Source organism: Cyclopterus lumpus, chromosome 25 (genome assembly GCF_009769545.1).
Source record: "Cyclopterus lumpus isolate fCycLum1 chromosome 25, fCycLum1.pri, whole genome shotgun sequence".
NCBI lineage: Eukaryota > Metazoa > Chordata > Actinopteri > Perciformes > Cyclopteridae > Cyclopterus > Cyclopterus lumpus.
This window is the reverse complement of record NC_046990.1, coordinates 101496-125286: the sequence shown is the minus strand read 5'-3', so window position 1 is coordinate 125286 and position 23791 is coordinate 101496. Positions and strand designations below refer to the sequence as shown.

At 43.1% G+C, this 23791-nt stretch overlaps 2 protein-coding genes across 13 annotated transcripts in view; one reads left to right on the top strand and one right to left on the bottom strand.

Annotated features, from left to right (window-relative positions):
* Window positions 1–46: 46 nt before the first annotated feature.
* Window positions 47–5779, bottom strand: si:ch1073-145m9.1. Of its 4 annotated transcripts, XR_004609082.1 has the most exons (8): window positions 5649–5779; window positions 5151–5256; window positions 4445–4540; window positions 3783–3895; window positions 3383–3506; window positions 3119–3291; window positions 2505–3028; window positions 47–1581 (listed from the first exon to the last, which is right to left on the bottom strand). XR_004609082.1 is itself a non-coding variant. In XM_034528683.1 (7 exons), exons 2-7 carry the CDS (start codon window positions 5188–5190, stop codon window positions 2963–2965), a joined length of 612 nt encoding a protein of 203 aa, XP_034384574.1. In that variant the 5' UTR covers window positions 5191–5256; window positions 5649–5779; the 3' UTR covers window positions 1903–2962. The 4 variants fall into 4 exon arrangements, 3 of the variants coding, with proteins under 3 accessions (XP_034384574.1, XP_034384576.1, XP_034384577.1); XM_034528683.1 differs by lacking the exon at window positions 47–1581 and having other exon boundaries at window positions 1903–3028; XM_034528685.1 differs by lacking the exons at window positions 47–1581; window positions 5649–5779 and adding an exon at window positions 5553–5635 and having other exon boundaries at window positions 1903–3028.
* A 111-nt stretch (window positions 5780–5890) lies between these two features.
* usp32 (ubiquitin specific peptidase 32) overlaps window positions 5891–23791 on the top strand; it is a 50554-nt gene continuing 32653 nt past the window's right edge. For 6 of the 9 annotated variants that reach the window (XM_034528678.1, XM_034528677.1, XM_034528674.1 and 3 more), the window contains exon 1: window positions 5892–6180. In XM_034528678.1, the coding sequence (XP_034384569.1) occupies window positions 6123–6180 (58 nt within the window). In that variant the 5' untranslated portion in view covers window positions 5892–6122. Of the gene's footprint in view, window positions 6181–23791 lie in introns of all 9 variants that reach the window. The other 3 variants (XM_034528672.1, XM_034528673.1, XM_034528670.1) reach the window with 1 other exon arrangement.

The following is a 23791-nucleotide window of genomic DNA, read 5'->3' as shown; positions in this document are numbered from 1 at the left end:
GTGTGTGCATGTGTTGCCAGCCTGTTGACCGGTGCATCTGGCCTTTCCTCTCCTGTCAAATATCCCATTAGTGCCCAGTCCCAGATATTTGGCTGCTGGACCATGTTTTTCCATCAGCCCGACCATTTATGTCCAGAATCCCATCCGTAGTTTTGTTATAGAGCTTAACTCGTGCTGGTCTTTCATCACATTGAACCACTGGGAGAGATCACCCTGAACACAACCAGTAGCATCCGTTTGTTTCTCAGTTTGTTGTCCACGACGACGAGTCTTTGCCGGCAGATGCTTCACACACAGGTGCTTGTCTAAATGTAGCACTTTGAAACGATCGGATCACTTGACCAAAAGTTTACAAGTTACCAAGTTGGGCCTGTAGAGGTGAAAACCACACAGTATTTAGAAGGGTGAAACTGTTGTAGCTTAGTGTTCAGAACCATGGTCTGGGCTTGTCTAAACCTTGGCAAAAGAGAAACACATACTATTTGCATGGCTAAATACCATCACAGGTAAGTTAGAAATCAATGTTCTCTTCATTTGGGGGACCTGAGTCGTGCAGAGTGAATAATCAGAGTCGTCATGGATGAATTGAGCGTGACGTGGCTCCTCAAAGAAAAAAACGATGAGATTACTTCTGACGGGAAATGTTGTCCGGCGTTAAAATGAATTTAGGCATTAATGTCTGCAGCATTCTTGAAAATGTGTTGCCTTCGTTAAGTCGCCCACCGGTTTCCTTGTTTGTTCCTCTGGGAATGAAGAAAGGGAGCTTTGCCTTGCTGTTGCTTCAGTGCTCTCGGACGTCTCCCTCTAGCAGCGATGTGAGTGGCTCTAGCTGAGGAGGTCCAGCCTTGGCTCCCCCTTAAAAGGACGCTCAGCTACACTCTCGGTGCTTCGGCCTCAACATGCGTGGACATTAATGTTACCTGCAGTCGGTACTTCCAGAAGGTTCCAGACTCGGATGACGGATTAGATTTACCAGAACAGCTTGGCTTGTGATTAAAGGTCAACATATCTTCTGGTCCATCGACGTGAACAATCCCCACAAACCAGAATGGAGACATCATCATGGGTTCATTTTGTTCTGCTTTTAATCCAAGGTCACACGTCGACCTGTTGCATTGCATTCTGGTCCATTAGGGCTACCATGTCTGATTTCTGCATCTTTGTGCCGAGCGTGGAAGGAAGAGAAAAGGCTCTTTTTCACCGATTTGAACACGAAGCATTTACTCCAGCTTAACTGTCAATATATCATATGTCGCCGTCACATTCTCCATTTGGCCAACGGGAAGAAAACAAACTGGATCCAGAAATGTGATTTTGTTTTGTGTTAAAGTGTTTTACCTTTTAATCACGAACGCTGAGAAACAAGCAGTCCGGTGGAATGTAGGAGACGTGTTTGAGACGATACCTACTGGTCTTCATGGTGATCTACTGATGTCTGCAAGGGAATGCCATCGTGTCAGTGCTGGGGGGTCAGAGGGCGTGGGCTTGCTGGGTAAGACGTTCAATAAGCTCTTCAGAGGACTGACACCAAATGTGATGAGTGGATGTTTCACTGTTGTCCTGTTACTGCTTCACTGTTGGCTACAAAAACATTAAAATGTATATCATTGATCACAAAAGCAACGTGCATCTTTCCATTGTGTTCGCACCTTTCAACGCCCCAGTTCAACGACACTTGGCCAAACAAATGTTATAGATGTACCAGAGCAGTTGATGGTACGCTGCGTGTATTCCTGAGGGTCCATGAACAACCTCCTCTGAATGTAGACGGAGCTAGACAGGTGGTGTATGTACGGGCTCGGAGAGGAAAAAACTACCAATAAATATGCTGTCCTCTCAAAATTAAATTCCAAACATTTGGCAAGACACTTCAGGTGAACAGGGTAAATAAATATGACCTGATTTATATCACCATGAAACTAATTTATTACTTGCATGAACACAAGTTTTCTGAAATATGTTTAAATATGCAAATGAGGCTTTATCTAATGTGAATTTAGGAGAATTCTACACAGTCAATTAAACAAAGCCTAAATATGTATATTTTGAATGCTTTCTTTGCGCTATTCTAAAAATAGACCAACAATTGTTGTTTTTGTTGTACCCTAACCCTGTCAGGCAGGGAAATAGGGGGAGGGCAGAGTCTATTGGGACACAGAATAACCTTCCATCACTCGCAGACAGTAATGACAATAGTTTGATCCCTGAACAGAGACTGATCACTGCTCACGAGAGCCCAACCCAAATGTGAAAGCAACTATATTGTTAGTTAGGGCTACACAGAGTGCATTTCCCAATATTCTGCCTCCCCTTGTTCTGGAATAAAACAAATAAATAAAAACATCACAGTCAAACTTTGACAACCTTATATTAAAAGATTCTCTGCTTGGTAGACCTGTAACCAACTTTCACGTTTCAGAACCACATTATGTAGCCTGTCGTTTTCCCTGATGTCACAGTTCAGGATACATTTAGGCTTCTCTGCCCACACATTATGTTCTGACCTCACAGATGATGTAAGTATGTGCTTGTCCGGTGACGTCGCCGTCCATTGGAATGGCAGGTTATAAAGTGAAGAGAGAAAGAATGGACTGAGCTGGGTCTCCCCTAGCCCTTCAGATGGACTGCTGCAGAGCCCGACCACACCTTCAGAGATGACCGAGTAACAGACCAGTGGAAAGCTGTACGCGTAGGACCCCCACTGCATTCCATCTTCGTGGCTGGTGTAATTTCATAAAGTAAATGACAGCGATCACAAATACTCTTATCACAAAGAGAAATTGTTTAGTGCAGGCATTTTCCTATTTCTAACTTGACTGCTGACACTCAGACTGCCTGGCAGCAGTCTGTTTTTAAATCAGTTTTTCTTGGGGTGACGCCCTCTGTGACCTGAGGCCAGCGTTCATATAAAAGGTGCTGCAATGACATCAGCATTCTTCCAGCTGACTCTGCTGAGTGGCTTTCAGTTCTTCTTCTCCTCCTGCTCGTCATTGGTGAGGTGTTTGATGTGTGTCCACATACACCACATCTGCAGAGATAGCATTATTAAATATGAAATTTGAGCAGCAAATATTGCAACATAACCATGGTGTTTACGCAGATCAAAGGTTATTTCTACCTCCGCTGACAGAGCCAGCAGGCGGCCCGCAGCCAGCAGCAGGGTCCCCAGAGCCTGGATCCAGGGAGGCAGATGCAGCCAGTGGGTCAGGAATCCCCACCGGCACCCGTAGAGCCACAGGGGGAGGCCGTGCAGCCCGCTCACCACCCATGTGCCGAGAGGTGTCCGAAACCCTGACGGCACCAGATACACAGCTCAAGTTCAAACCAGCTCGTGGACATTTTATCGACACAAACGTGATGCCCAGTGACGCTGACTTGTTACCGTTTGCCATGACGGCTCGGATGAACCCAGGGCTGCTGGTGAAACTGTTCTTCCAGCGGTCGCCTCGGGCATTGTGGTTACACACAAACACACACCACTCCACAGCCGACACCAGCCAACCCCACTGTGAGAGGGTACATAGAAACATGTCACACCATTTTGAGTACAGTAAACAGTAAGCAGAACAGTAGTGAGGATTAATAAGGATTAATTTCCCTGCACATACTGGGCTCCTTTGTACCAGCTGATTGCAATCAGGTCCTGTGTAGCTACTGTAAATCAAAGAGAGATATTCCTTCTATGATAATCATGTAGGAAGCTCCCAGCCTAATGTGAGCACTTGGTGTGCATGTGCGCGTCACTATGTGTGTTTGTGTTGAGTGCTCTGCAGCCAGCGGACCTCAAACAGCAGACTCCACAGCATGCCTCTGCCCAGGTTGTCCACCACTACGTCCAGCCAGGCTCCAAACCTGGAGGTCTGGCCCAGCCTGCGGGCCATCCAGCCGTCCACTCCTGCACAGAAGACATCGTCACATGTTGCAGACACAACGTTCACGTCCTGCACGCTCGGCTACGTTTCCTCCTGGTTTTAAAACAGGACACCTACATGCAAAACCGTAGACTCTGCTCTACACTTGTGTCATCAATAACACCTTTCATCAATCAGATGGACAATCAGGTTGTGATATAATAAGAAGCAACTTGGTGGTCTATAAAGACCATTTTCACTTTCATGGACTGCTATGGACAGACCTGCCACTGAGTCAGCATGCACAGCACCAGAGACCTACATGGTATGTGGCTGTGATTAATGTTTATTTTCCTATGTCAAAATGTCTGTTTGTTTATTTGTTAAGTTGTCATTGCAGGTAAAGCACAGGTGTAATTAATAGCATCACTTATGATGACCAGTGTCCCAATGCACAACTAAATGAAAGGCAGGCATGATTTATGTTAACCCTGTGGTTCTATTTTTGCATTTACTGTACAATAAGCAGGTTGTCTACTGGGATGTCCTGGTGCATAAATAAAGCAGCATGAAGCTGGTGGACAAGCCTTTACCATCCAGGGCCATGTGGGTTGAGTAAAGAGGGACAAAGAGTGCTGGTGTCTCGCGGGAAGCCCATGCAGCAATCACAAGGCCCATCCTAACGTACCCTGAAAGAGACAAACCACATAAGCCCCACGGTCAGAACTCAGCACAGCAGGGGGTGCTTCCCATCGGAGGAGGGCCATTTTGACTTGTTGGCTTAGTGGACTCAATTACTGAATGTTCTCCTCCGTGAACCGCCACCTTAACGTGGTGGAGGAGTGTGAGTGGCTCAGTGATCCTGGTAGGTTCCCCCATGGCAACAGGTCTCGGGGGAGAGTCAAGACTAAGAGCGGGTCAAAATACGTCACATGATTTAAGTTTAAAAGTCTTAATTTTATGGCTGTGCTTTACTTTCAATGGCACACACTGAAGTTGTACTTAAGTACATGCAAGTCTACTCTCTGTATTAATGTATGGCTTAAAACAGTGTGTAATAACACAAAAGTCTGCGAGCGAGTGATGCATGTAGAGTAGGAGAGTTAGTGATTATTGACTTTAGAGTAGTATTTATGTGTTCTGTGAAGCATAGTCGGCCGGTTGGTGATGGAGGTGGGCCGGTATTGGACCAGCCCAACCCCGTCGGCCAACCGGGGATTTCCCCGGTATCCCCTGCCGTGACAGTCCCGTACGCGATCCAAACACAAGTCCTTCAAATTGTTAGCAAATGCTTCTCACCGATAATATTCGGCCAGTACAGCAGCACGTGGTGTCCCATCTCCGTGCCAGTTGCGCACTCTTAATTGCGGTGTTGCGCGTGCGCTGTATCGTCCACGCCAGAGCACTTTAAAGAGACAACATTTACATGTATATATTCATTTCAATATATTTAGTATAGCCCAAAATCACAAATGACAAAATTAGCCTCAGAGGGCTTTACAATTTGTACACAAACGACATGTTCACAGAGGAGGATCCCTCTAGCAGGATGGACAGACGTACACTCATGTGTACAGAATACGCATTGAATGTCGGTTATGTTGTTCATTCTGTACACATGAGTGTGTATATGTATATATGTATATATATATATATATATATATATATATATATATATATGTATTTAGAATGTACCCTCACCGTAAACGACAGAAGGGAAACCAGTAGAGAGATACATTACGTGGTTGTTGTAAACTAATAAATAAAAAACATATATTGAAAACACGACACACTTACCGAGTTCCGGTGCTTGTTCCTGGTTTACGTGCCACCCTATACCACGGTGCCGCTAGAGGCCGCTGTGGTGGACGCACAGGTGTAAACTAGCGTCATTCCGCAGGACAGCCACAAGGTGGCGCCACTCGCGCTCCTTAACAACCTAAACATTACAGATACGCGCATGTATTTGACAGCCTGGCGTGACAGCGCATTATGAGTCAAATGCATATTTAGTAATTGGCGAGAAAGAGGGGAAGCACTTCCTGAAGTATCGCTGTCCGCCATGCTGAGTCTGTTTACAAGGAGGAGCTGATCCACTGACCTGTGGAGCCAGGTCACGTGACAGAATGGAGGCGTCGCTGAAAACATTCAGCCGTTCACCACACACACACCTCGCCAGGAACCCACAATAAACGGATAAGGCGACACACTATGTCGATCAACTCAGCGCACGGCGTTCATTTCTCCACGTCGCAATGAGATGAGGGGAGCATGGGGGCCAAAGAGTCGAGGATCGGATTCCTGTCGTATGACGAGGCAGTCAAGCGAGGTAAGACCGGAGAGCAACGGGCTCGATTCCCCTCCGAGGCGCTAGCTTAGCTAGCTGTCAGCTCCAGGTTAGGCCGGTGCATACGAGGAGAGCGTCCTGGCTTCCCACTGAGATGTAGAAGTTGTAGTAGTCTTGGTTGTTGGATAAGGGAGACTCCCTTCAATAACACGCTGGCTCCGTGGAACCGTCGGGATATATTAATACATTAGCAGAACAAGATGTCGGAAAGCCTCACGGAATTTAAGTACATGTTAAGTTTAACAATAGCGAAGTGTATATTTCCTGAAGGCTCCTTCCACAAAATGCATGTCGGTTTGCGGCAGGAAGCGTTTCCTAGTGACGTTAATTACAGCATAACTAGTGTGTAGCTAGCTAAACGTCGTAGTATGGACTCTGTCCATCCCGAATTGGGTTATTATTTCTGTCAATGTGGAAATGGAACCGACTGGTATTTCACGAGGCGCCTGCCTTGTGTTATAAGCAAGGTCACGTAGAAACGGTCCGGTGTTTTGGACCGAGCTTGGCGTGACGTTGTCCCCGGAGCTACGAGAGGCTAGCGGTGGCTAACGAAGAGGGATGGGCTGCCTGACAGCGACGCTATTTGGCAAACAGTTGCGCAAACCGCCTCCAATGTGTGCTCACGGTGTTGTTGTCGGGCTAACCTGCAGTGTGCCACTAGCCGAGCTCTCCTCTCTGGGCAGCTCATGTTGAATAACTATAGCTACTGTCTGCCTGCAACGGACGCTAGCTAGCTTACCCGAACCCCAGAGGGAACTGCCTCCAGACAGTCTGGTGGATCTCGAGTCCGGCCATGTGACCTGTCCACTGAGCCGGGTCGCCTCCACTCACCGGTACAAGCAGTGACGGGAGTCGGGGCTGAGCAACACACCGCTATGCTTCACTTTGACATTGCTGTCGCTGCATTTCGTTGCAGTCTGTTAACATTTATTTATTTAGTACACATAACGTAGGGTCTCCCAGACCTGCTCGTGCTGCAATGTGTGTCCATGCGTTGGTGCCGGTCTCAACGCGCTGTGTCCGCTCAGGTAACAGCAGGAGCACATCTGGATGGAACGAGCACGTGACAGAGCTGGTAAAGCTGTGGCAACTGATGCCTGTATAGTGTTGGTGCGCTTATGTAAGAGGTGGGTGAGGATGAATCATGATGACGTAGGATATCTTATCCCTGATCACCTTCCTGGTGCACTTTACTCCACGGGGAGCCAATAGCTGACCTTTGTCTGCCTTGATTCCAGGCTATGAGAGGCGCATCCAGGCCATCGCCATACCATAACCAGGGTTCTACAGGGAAGTTATGCAGACCTGTCCTTTGCATTCATATTTATTTAAATGATTATGGTTTGAAACCTAATTTCAGCCAGGATTCTTTTTCCACCACTGAAGCCCATGTTTGAACAAACCTCAATGCATTATTGTATATTCTCAATATCAGCTCCCCGTGAGGTGGTTTGGACATTCCTCATTTCCTGAACATGCGCACGATGGAATTATCCAGCCATCCAGACATATCTGACCAGTCACATGGCAGCATTCCTAATTCCCACCACAGGCTGCACTGGTGTAATTATGAGGTCTGTTTTCATGGAAGGACACCAGCACGATAATGGCCAAGGGACGTCTTGTGTGACAGGTTAGGCTTAGATGTGTTCCTGCAGTAGGCTAACCCCAAGACTACATTTGGCATCGCCGTCTATTTTGTTTCCAATTTCTAACTGCAGCATTGTGTGATTGATGTGCAGAGAGTAGAGCAGGTATCTTTTATTAGATAAATGTTTATGTCTTCTTTAGCCTCAAAATAGGCTACCCAAGTGTCCGATGTCTAAATATTTGAATCTACTTGTCCTGCTATATGAGCATATTCTTCAAATAGATCAAATTGGATCAGTGATGTATACATTTGTGAATCATATGTGTGATTAATTCAGTGACAATAAGGGATGAGAAAATCATATAGAGCACAATCAGTGTGGCTGCTGGAAACATTGGGTACCCTGAGGTCATCGTGTGGCTCCACTGATTCTAAACAACCTACTTTTAGGTTCAGGTTACTTTATTTGTACACGTAGGTAGACTTGGTTTCCAATGGAAAGGGAGGCATTCATCTCAACACACAATCAACACTGACAACAAGACGGACATGATGATCAAAGTACACAAAGCCACAAATCAGTGCACTGTAATTATTCTTATGTGTTCACCTGAGTGATGGCTGCTGGGACAAAGCTGTTTTTATACCACTTTGTTCTACACCGTGGGACTAAGTACCTTTGTCTAGAAGGAACGGTTCCCCGTTTTGCACACAGCTTCACAGTTTCCATAAAAATTCAGTTTTGGGTCAATAATTGTCCCAAGATATTTGTAGGATTGCACACATTCCACTGTCTGACCCTTAATGGATACGACCTCATGTGTGTGTGGGCATGTTTTCTAAAATCAATTATCATGTCTTTGGTTTTGTGTTTAATTGAAGATAGGACTCCTCACACCACTTCACAAAGTCGTGGTGTGAGGAGTCCTATCTCCAATTAAACATATCAACCTGTATCGGCATACAACAGACTTATTTTGTGATGAGTCACAGCAGGTGGTGGATACAGCAGTCATCCTACAGAGTGGAGATTGGGCATCTGTGTTTTTAGAGGTGAAAGTCTACTTTCTTTTTTAAGTGGTAAATGATAGCATGACTGAACATTTACTCGTTTGGAAAATAAACTCTCCAGGTTGATCATTGGTGTGCAAAATGAGCACTTGGGATCAAGTTAATTTGACAAGAAGTCAAATAGGGGGGGCGACTGTGGCTCAGAAGGTGGAGTGTGTCAGCCGGCTCCTCTAGTCCATGTCAATGTGTCTTTGGGCAAGGCACTTAACCCCAAATATCTCCCCGAAGGCTGTGCCATCCTTGTGTGGATGGGTGGGTGTAGTGTACAACTGCTTTGAGTGGTCAAAAGACTAGAAAGTCCATTTACCAAAAGCACCAGACTGCATACATTACATAAAAAAGACAAGCCATTTGATGTCATATTATTGAATCGGCTGGGTTGCTCACAAGAGAAATGGTCTAGCATCTATATTGCACCTTTCTAGCCTTCCAACTGCTCAAAGCGCTTTTCAAAATGTGTCAACGTTCATGCCATGAAAGGTGACGCCTGCCCACCAGGACTGACGCACACACTCGCACACACCAATGGCAGAGCCAGGGGTTCAGTATCAAACAGACGATCTTCCGATAAGTAGACGAAACGCTCTACCTTTTGAGCCACAGCCGCCCGGGAGTGTAGCGCTAGAGGTCGAGCTGTGTCAAATATGTTCAATAAGTTTAGCCATTGAGTAACAATAAAGGTGGTCTGGTGTGTCCTTTTGTTTTTGGTTGAATGTAAATATCTTGAAATGATAGTTTTATTTCCTAGCCCTAGGCATCTGACTATGCTCTTTGTGTCCTTCACTGTACAAAGAATAAACAATTGTATCAGGTATACCGTTTATAACCTTGGGATATTGTGAAATTATCTGGCAGGTAAGTTTTATTGTGTGCTGAGTCACATCAAGGTTGATGTTTAAAGGAATCTTTACTGCATAGAAAGAGAAGTAGCAGCTGCCCGATACTGTTCAATTAACACAACTCCTCTCTGTCCTTGCCAGTGGGGTTGACAACTGTTGAAGCAATAGATTGTGGAGCTGCTGTACAGCATTGCATGTTGGAACACCTGACAGTTTCACCCCTATCGTCAGTGCTTGCCTACCATTTACGCTGAATACGTAACGTGGGGCCCCACAAATCCCCCTTTTTAGTTTTTCCTCAATAATAAATCAGTTACTGGGAGCCTTAAAGCCGATCTATGTTCGTGGTAGAGGGAGAGGGAGAGTACAGGTGAAATGAACGTAGAATATTAAAGAAAGCATAGAAAATATATCTTGCCAGAGTGGCGACTGGAGGTGATAGTGGACACACGAGGCCGGCTCTCTTCTCCGTGACGCTAACGACACGCGCTGCCTCGTCGAGACGCAGCGTTTCGTACAGAGCAGACGGAGCTGAGCCACATAACTAACTGTATGAGAAACATGATACCGATGACAACGGGGCTTCTAACAGTGTTACCGCTTTGTCTTCAGGAAAGTAGGAACTACACACAATAAACAGATGTTTACCGTGTTGAATTTTGATGGCATATACTGTTTCAGTGTACATGCCAGGCTGCTTTCTGTGAAACACAACATCAATTCCATTCTTTAATAATCTATTTGCATTTATTCATTTAAATTTGATCTGGTGGGAATAAGATAAGTATTAGTTTGTATTACGTTTTGAATCAATGCATAGTGTTTTAATCACATTTATTCAAAAACGCTGTTCTGGCACAGTAAATGCAGTAAATAATTAATGACAATTACATCACTTTTTTTCCAGTAGGAAAAGTGTTTTTTTTAAATTTTATTTGAGTGCAATTATCTTGAAAGTCCTGATAATATGATCCCACCCCCTTTGCAACTGTTTTATAGATTTGACAATGAAATGGTTCAGCAGTTTGTCTCTCTCTCTCTTTTCCTCTTCTTTGTCTCTCACTCACGAACACACTTTATGCTGCTGGGGCAAGTAATATGCCAATTCGGTCTAGTGTATATCTAGCAAATAACTGGAGCTGATTTTTCTGGAGCCTGGAGTGAAAAAACAAATAACGTTGAACCCTGCAGGCCCCAGCTGACAAGTGTATATCCGTTTGTATTGGCAGGCTGGGGGAGGATGTAAAAGGATCAATGTTTTTAGTTTAAAACAGGCTGTATATACTATGCAGGCTCTACTTTGTAGATGTTCCTTGGTGGTTGACCGCCACATAGTTCAGTAATGCAACCGTCATGGTCATTAGTCACCTGAGAACTGCGTAGCCTCGCTTTTCTGGTTGATGTCAGCAGGCTTTATCAGCTGAGGTGATAGGCCGCTGCTTTGCATTCTTACCTTGTGCTCACTGTTTGTGGATGTAGATTGGCCTAATGCTGCCACAGAGGCTTCCAGTATGGTGTTTGCTATGTAAACATGGCCTGCAACTGGCATAAATCAATAACACACAATCTTTTATATATATCTATATTATTATTATTATTATTAATAATAATAATTTTAAAAAAATAGTTATTTGGTGACCTCTCCTCTACCAGTCTTGTGTATATAACAAATAGTACAAGATACAATTGCATTACTTATTAAACAAAGGGCCATACAGTCTGTTGAGATTCTTCAAAGAGGATAATCATGATAATAATAATCCATTTTATTTGTATAGGGCTTTCAACAAACATTCTAAATATATATTTGGATGGGTGCCAGATTGGATATTGCATATACATTTGAGATGATGAACTGTAATTCTAGGCTGTAGTGAGCTACCGGACCCGGCGAGGTGGTTTAGAAATGGAGAGAAAATGTTGCTACTATATTAGCTTCTGCTAACTTCCTCAGCCACCAAGGCTGCTGCACCGCCACTGTCAGAGATGGAGAGAAATGTTGCTAGAAGAGGGTTCTGTGGATGACTCCTCCTTTCAACTTCAGGAGTCATCTGTTCCTCATTCATTGTGGCAACAAAGTGAGTTCCAGGAACTTTATTTTGTTTCCTGTTAAGGTGCCTTATAATATTGGTTGTGATGTAAGAAGTGTCCGATAAGAACGCTGTGGGGCTCTTATCGGTTTCACCCTTATTGTAGCTCCCATAATAGCCCCCATGGTAGCTTTGACTTGTCATAATAGGAAGAGCACAGACGTTATCAACACCTGTAGTTCTGTTCTAATCAAGTGTCCAAGCAAGCCGTGACAGTGAGCCAGCATGCACCGCACTGGGACCCTGAAACTCAAGCGTCTAATGCCACGCTCACACTTCACAACTTTCGCCCGGATTTTCCTGCTGTTACAAAAAGTGTCTTTTGTGAAAGGGACTGTAACTCAGAGAGTTAGATAACACACAGGTTAGCCACAACACAGTGCCAACGACCTGTAAAAGAATGACACAATAGGTGAATGCAATAATTTGGTTTGATTTTCAAACTTCTAATTTCTAATGTCCTTTAAAATACTTCCTAGTACCTAACTGTCACCGGACTGCAGCAAAAAAACAAACAAAGGCTATGCTGAACCAAGTGGATATCATAAGGAGGATTTGCTAAATCCATTCATAATTTGCTCTCAAAAAAGCTGTTTTATGTAATTATTCTCTTTTCCAACCTCATTAAGCAGCAGCCTCATGCATAATGTTTGGTGTAATGCCTGCTGCGGAAGTGAGCTTTTTAAGAACAGCAGTCCCTGTATGTTTCTTTTGACAGTTCACTGTGACTAAAAGGTCCTGGAGCTCATGTGAGTTCAGTATTTGCATGCCGCTTCAGACGCCTCGGTGCTCTCTGTCGAGGTGTTTCCAGTCTTGCTGGCAGCAGCAGGCCAGCTCACCCGGTTTATTTCATAGGACAACACACATTGCGTCATAGCAGGAGGCTTTGTTGGCCGCTGCTCTGCTGCCACGATAATTAAGTAAGGTGGTCCAACACTGAAAGCCCGCTGAGACAGACGGACCGTGAGGCCGAGAGACACCAACAGAGACCAATAGAACGGCTAAGCATGCATTGCTGCATCTCTGCCAATAGCTATTGTATACTATGTTCCCAGGCTTTGTCTGAAAACTGTGGAAAGTAGCAGTAGCAGAAATCAGACCCATTGTTTGAACTGCATTGAATGGTAGCCATTGCGGTTGATGCAGCCCAGTGTCCAAGAATCCCCCCCATTGCATCCCAGCATCAACAATACACAGTGTTGTCTAACATGTGGACTGCTTTGTTTGTCCATCCAATTGTAACAACTTTGCTATTATCTGGTAGAACTGGACCATTTCTGAATGGGATGTTTCTGCCTCACTTGACTGCAGTGAAACTATAGCCAGGCCCTTCTATGAGAAGCAATAAGAGCCAGCTGGGTTTGTAGTTTAATTCCATCAATTTAAGACTCGCTTTTTAAATGCTGATTATGTTGACAATCCAGTGAACAATGTTTGGAGGGAAAACTAAATTAATTTAATAAATTGTCATGCTTTGCCATTGAAGTAAAATGTGTATATATAATTGCATAGCCAGGTGAGGGCTGTAATATTTCAAGAAAATGTCAAAGATTAAAGTCACAAATCTACGAGAAATAAAACAGCTATTCTGGTGAGGATAGCCTCTTAGCAAGGTGGAGATCCTGAAAGACTAAGAACTCTCTGATCTGTTCTTTCTGTGTTGTTTTTATGAACACAAGGCTGACATTGTTAGGTATTGTCTGATAACATGTGTCTCTCGTTACCAATATTAGCTCTGGTTCAGCAATGTTGTGCTGTAAGAGAAGAAGAGCTACGAGTAAAGAAAAGTCTGCTAGCCGCTTGGCTTATTTATGAAGTGTAAAATGATGCTGACATTCAGGAAGTGCCCTGTGTTCGAGCTGCATTGTGAAAACTTTGTTTTCACTTTACTACTGCATACTTCCTGAACGCATCGCTCTCTCTCTTCTGGTAAGCTTAGCAGCTTGCGATGTCTTCCTCTCCCCCTCCCGCTCCCTCTTGCTCAGAGTGTCTCATGTATAGCTATTCCTCTGCCTCCCTTAATGATAACGGTACGTGCAACAAGTGTAGTTCATTTGCTGGTTGGAGGCAGTTCTAAGTGGATTAGATGCACGGCTCCGCACCATCGAAGCTCAGACAGTTACGCTAGTTAGCCCCCCTAGGTTGGTTTTCCGGGCACGTCCAACTGGTAGGAGGCCCCGGGGAAGACCGAGGACACCCTGGAGGGATTATATCTCCCGGCTGGCCTTGGAACGCCTCGGGATCCCCCAGAATGAGCTGGAAAGTGTTGCGGGTGAGAAGGAAGCCTGGGTCGGCCTGCTGAACCTGCTGCCACCGCGACCCGACCCCGGATAAGAGCTGATAATGGATGGATGGATGGAATCCATGACCCAGAGTTCAGATCAGGAAGCAAAAGCAGAGTTGTAGTCTTCCACCCTTCTCTGCACTTCCATTCGAGCAGTTACCCACCCTTAACCTTAACTCTATAGAGACTGTGTCTGTCCCACGGCCACTTAAATTAATTAAATCAAAAGTAACCAGAAGAGGAGTCATACAAAATAACCTCATACAGGTTAACATCACTACTGCAACAGTGCAACAAAACAGGATAATTAAATGAGGACTCCTACATATTAGATCTCTGTCATCTAAAGCTATATTAGTAAATGATTTAATATCAGACAATCACATTGATGTATTGTGTCTTACTGAAACCTGGCTGAGGCATGAAGAATATGTCAACCTAAATGAATCAACTCCTCCAAGTCATATTAATACTCACATTCCTCGAGGCACCGGCCGAGGAGGTGGAGTAGCAGCCATCTTTGACTCAAGTCTATTAATGAATCCTAAACCTAAACTAAACTACAACTCATTTGAAAGCCTTGTTCTTAGTCTTTCACATCCAACCTGTAAAACATTACAGCCAATCCTATTTGTTATACTGTACCGGCCACCAGGTCCATATTCAGAATTTATATCTGAATTTTCTGAGTTTTTATCAAGTTTAGTCCTTAAAACTGATACGGTTATTATTGTAGGAGATTTTAATATTCATGTGGATATTGATAATGATTGCCTTAGTGCTGCATTTATCTCATTGTTGGACTCGATTGGCTTCTGTCAGAGTACAGAAACCCACTCACTGCTTTGGCCACACCCTCCACCTTGTTCTTACATAAGGCATTGACATTGAGCATTTGGAGGTCTTCCCACAGAACCCTCTTCTGTCAGACCATTACCTCATAACTTTTGAGTTTATACTCCCGGAGTATACACCGTTAGTCAAAAGTTTCTACACCAGATGTCTAACTGACAGTGCTGTAGTTACATTTAAAGAAGAGATTCCTTCTGCATTTGATTCAATGCCACGTCTCAATGTGACAGAGGACTCCTGTGCTAACTTTAGTCCGTCCCAGATTGATCATATTGTCGATAGTGCTACAGGCTCACTGAGAATGACACTAGACTCGATGGCCCCACTGAAGAAGAAGACAGTGAGGCAAAGGAGGTTTGCTCCCTGGTAGAACCCTCAGACCCGCGACCTAAAGCAAACTTCACGAAAGCTCGAAAGTATATGGCGTTCCACCAATCTGGAAGAATCACGCTTAGTTTGGAGAGACAGCCTTAAAACATATAAAAAGGCTCTCCGTAATGCCAGAGCAGCCTATTACTCATCAGCAATAGAGAAAAATAAGAACAACCCCAGGGTTCTCTTTAGCACTGTAGCCAGGCTGACAGAGAGTCACAGCTCTGTGGAGCCGTGTATTCCTATAGACCTCAGTAGTAATGACTTCATGAACTTCTTCAATGAAAAGATTTTAACTATTAGAGGCAAGATTGATGATCTCTTGCCCTCAACTACTGCCGATCTGTCATCAAGAGGAGTGGCCTTGGAAACGGCTGTATGCCCTGGTGTATATTTGGATAGCTTTTCTCCCATTAACCTAGACCAATTGTCCTCAACGGTTTCTACTTCTAAACCGTCTACCTGTCTCTTAGACCCCATCCCAACGAGGCTGCTTAAAGACGTGTTGCCTTTAATTGGCACCTCTCTGTTGGATATTGTTAATGTGTCTTTGCTAACAGGCCATGTACCACATTCCTTCAAAGTAGCTGTAATTAAACCTCTCCTGAAGAAGACCACTCTTAATCCAGAGGTGTTAGCTAACTACAGACCCATCTCTAACCTTCCCTTCCTCTCTAAGATCCTTGAGAAAGTAGTCGCAAATCAGTTGTGTGACTTCTTACATCAGAATAGTTTATTTGAGGAGTTTCAGTCAGGATTTAGAAAACACCACAGCACAGAGACAGCACTGGTGAAAATTACAAATGACCTCCTAATTGCATCAGATAAAGGACTCATCTCCGTACTGGTATTATTAGTTGGAATGCTTCAGCAGTCCAACTATTGTTCTTGTTTTCTTCTTTCTTAAACTTATTCTATTTCTTCCGTACGTATTTTGAACTGTATCTCCTCCTTCATATGTTCAACTATAGAAACCGTTCAAATATTAAAAAATTCAACTCCTTCAGGAATCAAGCGCTAAGACTTTTCAACTTTTCAAATCTTCATATTATAAATCTTTTTATAGTTTTTTTTAAAATGGGATCACAATGGAGAAAATCTTAAACTTTTAAAACCTTATAACATCTTCATACTTTCAGCTAAAGACACCATTTAAATTTTAAAAGGTTGACAGAACCTTCAGCTTTTACTGAATATTTTCATATATTTTTTTATATTTTCATATCTTCAAATAATGAATATTTTTATGGAATAAAAAATGAATGGGTTCCTATGGAGGAAAACTTCAAATCCGCTTAAACTGTTTCAACTTTAAAACCTTCCAATGTCCGCATACCTTCAGCTAGAGACACCATTTAACTTTTAAAATGTTGATAAAATCTTTCGCTATATAATTGAGCTTTTTTTGATAGCTTTTATACTTATTTAACTGTCCCCGTTTTAGTTTTATGTGTTTTTCAGCTCGTTTGAGAGTTCTCAATGAGTGTGTGTGTGTGGAAGCTTAGAGCTGTGACGTCATCGCTAGAGTGGAGTGAGAATTCAGGATTGTGCGAAAAAGACATTTGTAAAACTACGGCCACACCGTTTAGTCTTTTTACACCATTTATGGATCAAAACGTAGGGATTCTTGTGCCGGTCCTCACATGTGTCGACAGAATCCACGATGTTTCCCACATTTGTCAGGAGAACACTTAACGAGGGAGCAAGTCCAGTCTCTGCCCCATAGAGCCCCATTATATCTTTCCCTCCAAAACGTCTTCTCACAGACAATCGCACCTGATTTGTAAATCGCGACTAGAGACACATCGTGTAACATACAGACCCACAAGCGGCATTTATGGGTTCGCAAGAGTCTTGTGTCTCAGGAAATATAATTATTTTGGGGTGTTGCTTTTGAAGTTCTATATGATATTAAGCTTTTTCCGAAAAGAATAAATGAATTGGAGGCTATGGGAGATATTCTTCACAGCAAAAACTCAGTCACTCATGAACAGGTGCAGCTAATCAGACCAGTCTCACACTCATTCTGGTTTTAGGTACATTTAGAGGACACACACAAACACACACAGAGCAGCTACAGGCTGTCTTTCTGTCTTCCCTTTCAAAATAAAAGCCCCACGAGTCACACACACACACACACACACAGGTGTTCTCATTAGTGCAGTTTGACACACCTCTCTCTCTCTCTCTCTCTCTCTTTTTATACCCCTCACTCTCTCATTGTCTCTCTCCATCTCTATCTGTCTCTCTCCCCTTCTGTCTCTCTCTCTCCTTTCTTGGATTGTAATTCATCTCTTGGATTATTTAGATGATGCAGTTTTCCTTTAAATGTTTCCAATTATACATTTAAACAAGGATTTTCAGCAATTCAGTTAAATGCTTTTGGGCTTCAACACTTTTCAGCAGGTAGTTTGACTTTTCTGTTTTCAGCCATGTTCAGCAAGTTTAAGCCATTTTCAGCTGTTTTCAGCAATCTTCAGCTATTTCTTTTAACATTTCAGCTTCAAGCTTCAAATAATTTTTAGCCATTTTCAGCTGTTTTTAGCTATTGTTTTATATATTTCAGCTTCATTCTTCAGATTTTAGCATTCCAACGCATTTTCAGCAGGAAATGCTCTTTCTAGTTAGACCTTAGTGCTGCGTTCGACACCATTGATCATGACATCCTGTTATAGAGACTGGATCAGTCGATTGGCAATTCAGGTACCGCACTAAGTTGGTTTAAATCCTATTTATCAGATCGATCTCAATTTGTATTTGTAAACGATGAAGCCTCAATGACCACCAATGTTAATCACGGAGTTCCACAAGGTTCTGTGCTTGGACCAATTTTATTTACCTTTTTATATATGCTTCTTTTGGGCAATATTATCAGGAAACACTCCATAAACTTTCATTGCTATGCAGATGATACTCAATTATATCTATCGATCAAACCAGAGGAGACCAACCAGCTCGCTAAAATTCAAGAATGTCTTAAAGACATAAAAACATGGATGACCTGCAACTTCCTGATGTTAAACTCAGACAAAACTGAAGTTATTTTACTGGCCCTGAACACCTCAGAGATCAATTATCTGGTGATGTGGTTTCTGTAGATGGCATTTCCCTGGCATCCAACACCACTGTAAAGAATCTCTAGTTATCTTTGACCAGGACTTGTCCTTTAACTCCCACGTTAAGCAAATCTCAAGGATTGCATTTTTTCATCTACGTAACATTTCAAAAATCAGCCACATCTTGTCTCAAAAAGATGCAGAAAAGCTGGTTCACGCGTTTGTTACTTCCAGACTAGATTACTGCAACTCCTTATTATCAGGCTGCTCTAATAAGTCTCTTAAATCCCTCCAGTTGATCCAGAATGCTGCAGCTCGTGTACTCACAAAAACTAAGAAAAGAGATCACATGACTCCTGTATTAGCTGCTCTGCACTGGCTCCCTGTAAAATCAAAAATCACATTTAAAATTCTTCTCCTCACCTACAAAGCCTTGATTGGTGATGCACCATCATATCTTAAGGAGCTTGTAGTACCATATTGCCCCACTAGAGAGCTGCGCTCACTAAATGCGGGGCTACTTGTGGTTCCTAGAGTCCTAAAAAGTAGGATGGGAGCAAGAGCCTTCAGTTATCAAGCTCCTCTTTTATGGAACCAGCTTCCACTTTCAGTCCGGGAGGCAGACACAGTCACCTCATTCAAGAATAGACTTAAGACTTTCCTCTTTAATAGTGCTTATAGTTAGGGCTGAATCAGGTTTGCCCTGGTCCAGCCCCTAGATATGCTGCTATAGGCTGCTGGGGGATGTTTTAGGATACACTGAGCACCTATCTCCTCTTCTCTCCCTCCTTATGGATGAATTTACATCTCTCCATTGCACCTTATTAACTCTGCTTCCTCCCCGGAGTCGTTGTGACTTCACGTCTCATAGGGTCCATTGGACCTGGAGGTGTCTGATGCTGGTGAGCCGGCCTCCCATTGGCCCTGCTGATGCCCCGCCCCCCCTCCTCTCTACCTCCTTCTGTTTCATGGATTGGAGTTCCATTCATACATTGTCATATTCATGTAATGTGTTTATGTAACTCTGTAACTCTGTTCATCTGTACACATGACATCTATTCTTCTGTCCATCCGGGGAGAGGGATCCTCCTCTGTTGCTCTCCTGAAGGTTTCTTCCCTTTTTTCCCTGTCAAAGGTTATTTTGGGGAGTTTTTCCTGATACGATGTGAGGTCAAAGGTCAGGGATGTCGTATGTGTACAGATTGTAAAGCCCTCTGAGGCAAATTTGTGATATTGGGCTATACAAATTAAACTGATTTGAATTGAATTGAATACTTATAATGGACTGCACTTTTGGCTTTTTTCACATTTATGTCCTCAGGTGGGTCAAACGGTAGTATTGAACAAGTTTCAGCTTCAAGGTTTGCTTGTATTTATTGATGGAAATGTGCAGTAATATCGAAAACTGAGGATGCCATACATTTAGAAGCATTGAGATCGTATATATAATATATATTATAATACAGACTTCTCTTCAACCAAATCCTCCTGCTATAGGCAATGAGCGTTCAGCTCTCGTACTAAAACAACGCTGCTCGAGCTCAGCAGTAAGATCGGCTGAACACAGCAGTGCAGTCTGTGAATAAATCCGACAGCTCTTAAGACCAAAAGCCAAGTTCCCGTGTCTTGCGCAATTGAGCTTTTTTAGATGACAAGCCACTGACCTTTGTGCAGCTTTTTACATTTTTTTTATATTTCTTTTAATTGTTTAACTGATAGCATTTTTAAACTGTTAATTTTGAATCCCTTTTGCAAACTATGCTCTGTTTGTCAAGAAAACACAATGTTCAACGTTAAAACGGCTTCATGTTAAACATTCAATTTCAAGTTGAGACGCGATGAAAATATAACATGTTTGCAAAGGCATTGTTAGAACTTTAATTGTATTAGTGTATTTATATCGATACTCGGATCAATAAGTACTTAAATGTAAGTAGTAGTACTTGGTCTGAAAGTGGTATCGCTGTATCCCAAGAATGGAATCATTTGTTGGAACAATTATTGTTTTATTTTTTCCTCCATACGAAAATAAATGAATGTAAAGTAATAGTTTTAATTTCAGTTGCATGCAGTCCAAACAGTGTGCACTAGCCCTGGTGTACAGATCTCAGATCAGAAGTGAAGATGGGTGAGTCCAGTAGTGAGCTCTAACAGGGGGCTTTTTAATAGGGTGAGTCCAGTAGTGAGCGCTAACAGGGTGAGTCCAGTAGTGAGCGCTAACAGGGTGAGTCCAGTAGTGAGCTCTAACAGGGTGAGTCCAGTAGTGAGCGCTAACAGGGTGAGTCCAGTAGTGAGCTCTAACAGGGTGAGTCCAGTAGTGAGCGCTAACAGGGTGAGTCCAGTAGTGAGCTCTAACAGGGTGAGTCCAGTAGTGAGCGCTAACAGGGTGAGTCCAGTAGTGAGCTCTAACAGGGTGAGTCCAGTAGTGAGCTCTAACAGGGTGAGTCCAGTAGTGAGCTCTAACAGGGTGAGTCCAGTAGTGAGCGCTAACAGGGTGAGTCCAGTAGTGAGCGCTAACAGGGTGAGTCCAGTAGTGAGCGCTAACAGGGTGGGTCCAGTAGTGAGCTCTAACAGGGTGAGTCCAGTAGTGAGCGCTAACAGGGTGAGTCCAGTAGTGAGCGCTAACAGGGTGAGTCCAGTAGTGAGCGCTAACAGGGTGGGTCCAGTAGTGAGCGCTAACAGGGTGAGGCCAGTAGTGAGCTCTAACAGGGTGGGTCCAGTAGTGAGCTCTAACAGGGTGAGTCCAGTAGTGAGCTTTAACAGGGTGAGTCCAGTAGTGAGCGCTAACAGGGTGAGTCCAGTAGTGAGCGCTAACAGGGTGAGTCCAGTAGTGAGCGCTAACAGGGTGAGTCCAGTAGTGAGCGCTAACAGGGTGAGTCCAGTAGTGAGCTTTCCATTAGCCACTTGGTCACCGGAGTGGTGCAACACACTAGATAACGGGCCCCACAACCTGGCCACTGGACTCCTGGTTCTATACGGTACTTGACACATGCTCAGAAAGCTGCCCACACTGCAGGGCTTCCTTAATGTGTCCACAACAGGGTTTATGGGAATGAACTAGAGTCAACCGGCTCATCTTCAATCGCATTAACGGATGTTGACCAACATGCTTCCCTGTTTGATCAAAGATGTGAACATCATTCTGTAGTTGTGAAAGCTGCACAGCTCCCTACACGTCTGGAAGTTCACTACAGGCCCAAATAACAAAAGGGCGAAAGCCAGACAAAGCTATAGTGAGCTGTACGAGATTACACAAGTGGAGATTAATTGGCTTAATTAATGGAAACCAAGCTGTAGTACAAGCGAACAGATCTGTTTAATGCACTTCATTAAGATCAAATAAGATGCTGATCACAGTGTAATATTTTATTGACCTCTTAAGGATTTTCAGACGGAAACCAAATATGATTTTATTTTTTAGAAACATGCTTCCATAGTTTTTTTTTCTTCATAATCCTTGTACAGTTTATTAAAGATACACTTGTTAATGGGAAATTGCATTCCAGCATCACTGACATTCAAACCGGTCAACACACCTTTCTAACCTTTTGACTTCACCCATGGTTGTTAGGGCATTTTATTATGGCTTGGTTTCAAATGTATTTCTATTTTATACATATACTGAACAGTTGTTTTAGCTCTAATATGGATACTATATTGACACCAGCATTGAAACATTACTCAGTGTGATACAAACACTGCACCAGTTAAAATGCATGGTTAGCAAACAGATCAGGTTTTTACTGCACACAATGTGGAGGACAAAAGAGAGATGGGCTCTTGTTCTGGCTCTGCAGTGTCTCCACAGAAGATGTTCTGCTTCTTGTCTCGTGTCACTTCAACACCAGTGAGTTCTGCTGGTTCAGCTGGTGGCTTTTGCAACCCACTCACAGATTAGATGAACTCAGAATATGTCTTCGGTAAGGTCTGAGCAACATTCTGCTGTGTGAAGGTGGACGCCCTGCTGTTCTGCCACACCCAGCCCATTGTGTCACTTGTGGCAATTTAAACAAAGTGTAACCAGGGAGAGTGATGCTCTCTTTTGAAGGAAAAAGCCCTCGTCCTCACTCGCACAGTTACCAGATTTAGTGAGACTGTGGTGGATGGCCCTGGGACGCTCTTCCTGGGTCTGTGCGCTTCCTCCCCAGGAAGAACATGTTGTGCATTTTAAAGGTAAATGCATCAATCCTGTGCACTTTCAGAGAGGACAGATCTATACATGACTTTGCTTTCTTGCAAACAATGTTGTGCTCTCAGTGGTAGAATGTAATTAAGTATATTTAGGCTTCTCAAGTACTGTACTATATATATATATATATATATATATATATATATATATATATATATATATATATATATACACGTGTATATATGTATGTGTGTGTATATATATATGTATATATATGTGCGTGTATATATATATATATATATACATATAAACATATATATATATATATATATACATATATATATAAATATATATATATATATATATGTATATATATGTTTATATATATATGTATATATATATGTTTATATATATATATATATATATATATATATATATATGTTTATATATATATATGTATGTATGTATACCACAGGAATATGAGGGGTGATGTGCAGGATTACTTCTTGGTTGAGTTCCTGCAAGGGCTTCCTTGAGTCTTGTTGTTACTGTGAGGTTGCCAGGCAGCAAGAAGAAAAACAAGTAGTAAAACCACAACTTTGCATTGTTACACTTTTGCTTCCTGGAAATAATTTACAGTACTCGTACAGTACATGTTCCCTGCAGTGTGTAAGTGCTTCATTAGTCAGGGAATCTTTCACAGCCTCACTCCAGTCCTTGCTAAAAGCCTGAATAGTAGTGACAGACACATTCAGTCTGCACTTAAAGTTATTTGTGTTTCTCTCACAGGACATTGAGAGGATTTGTATAAAGCTTCATTGTGGAAAATAGGTTAAAAAAGAAAATCAGATAATACCTTCACCATCAGCTGATGGTTTCTCTGCAACGAGCCGGTCCCATCTCAGGGTAAGACAATGACACCCGACCTGTGTTCTTTATGTCCAGTCTACTCCTTAACTTAGTTTTGGTCGCAGTTACACTGCTTTGATTTTAATCCAGAACACCGGCAGAGTTGTTGTCGGAAACATACTTTTAAGGCCACCATCAGTCACTAGATTGTGAGTTTAATTTTTGGGGTAACATATCACGTGACCCTCAGACGCAGAGACGGATGTATCTAGTCATTTTAAACAATAAAACATCTTTCCGACCTTGATAATCAATCAAAACCTTCTCTGCGGCCCGGTAACAAGGGACCCACGGACCGTTACTGGGCCGCGGCCCAGTGGTTGGGGACCGCTGCTCTATTGCATCAGTTCTGTCAAACACCAGCATCCTGTTATTCCCGTGAAAGGCAGTTTCCTTTTCA

Coding starts and splice junctions, on each gene's coding strand:
- si:ch1073-145m9.1 (XM_034528683.1), bottom strand. CDS start 5,190: ATGGGACACCACGTGCTGCTGTACTGGCCGAATATTATCG. Junction 4,541..5,150: donor GTACTGGCCGAATATTATCG/GTGAGAAGCATT, acceptor TGTCTCTTTCAG/GGTACGTTAGGATGGGCCTT. Junction 3,292..3,382: donor CCGAGCCGTCATGGCAAACG/GTAACAAGTCAG, acceptor TGGTGCCGTCAG/GGTTTCGGACACCTCTCGGC.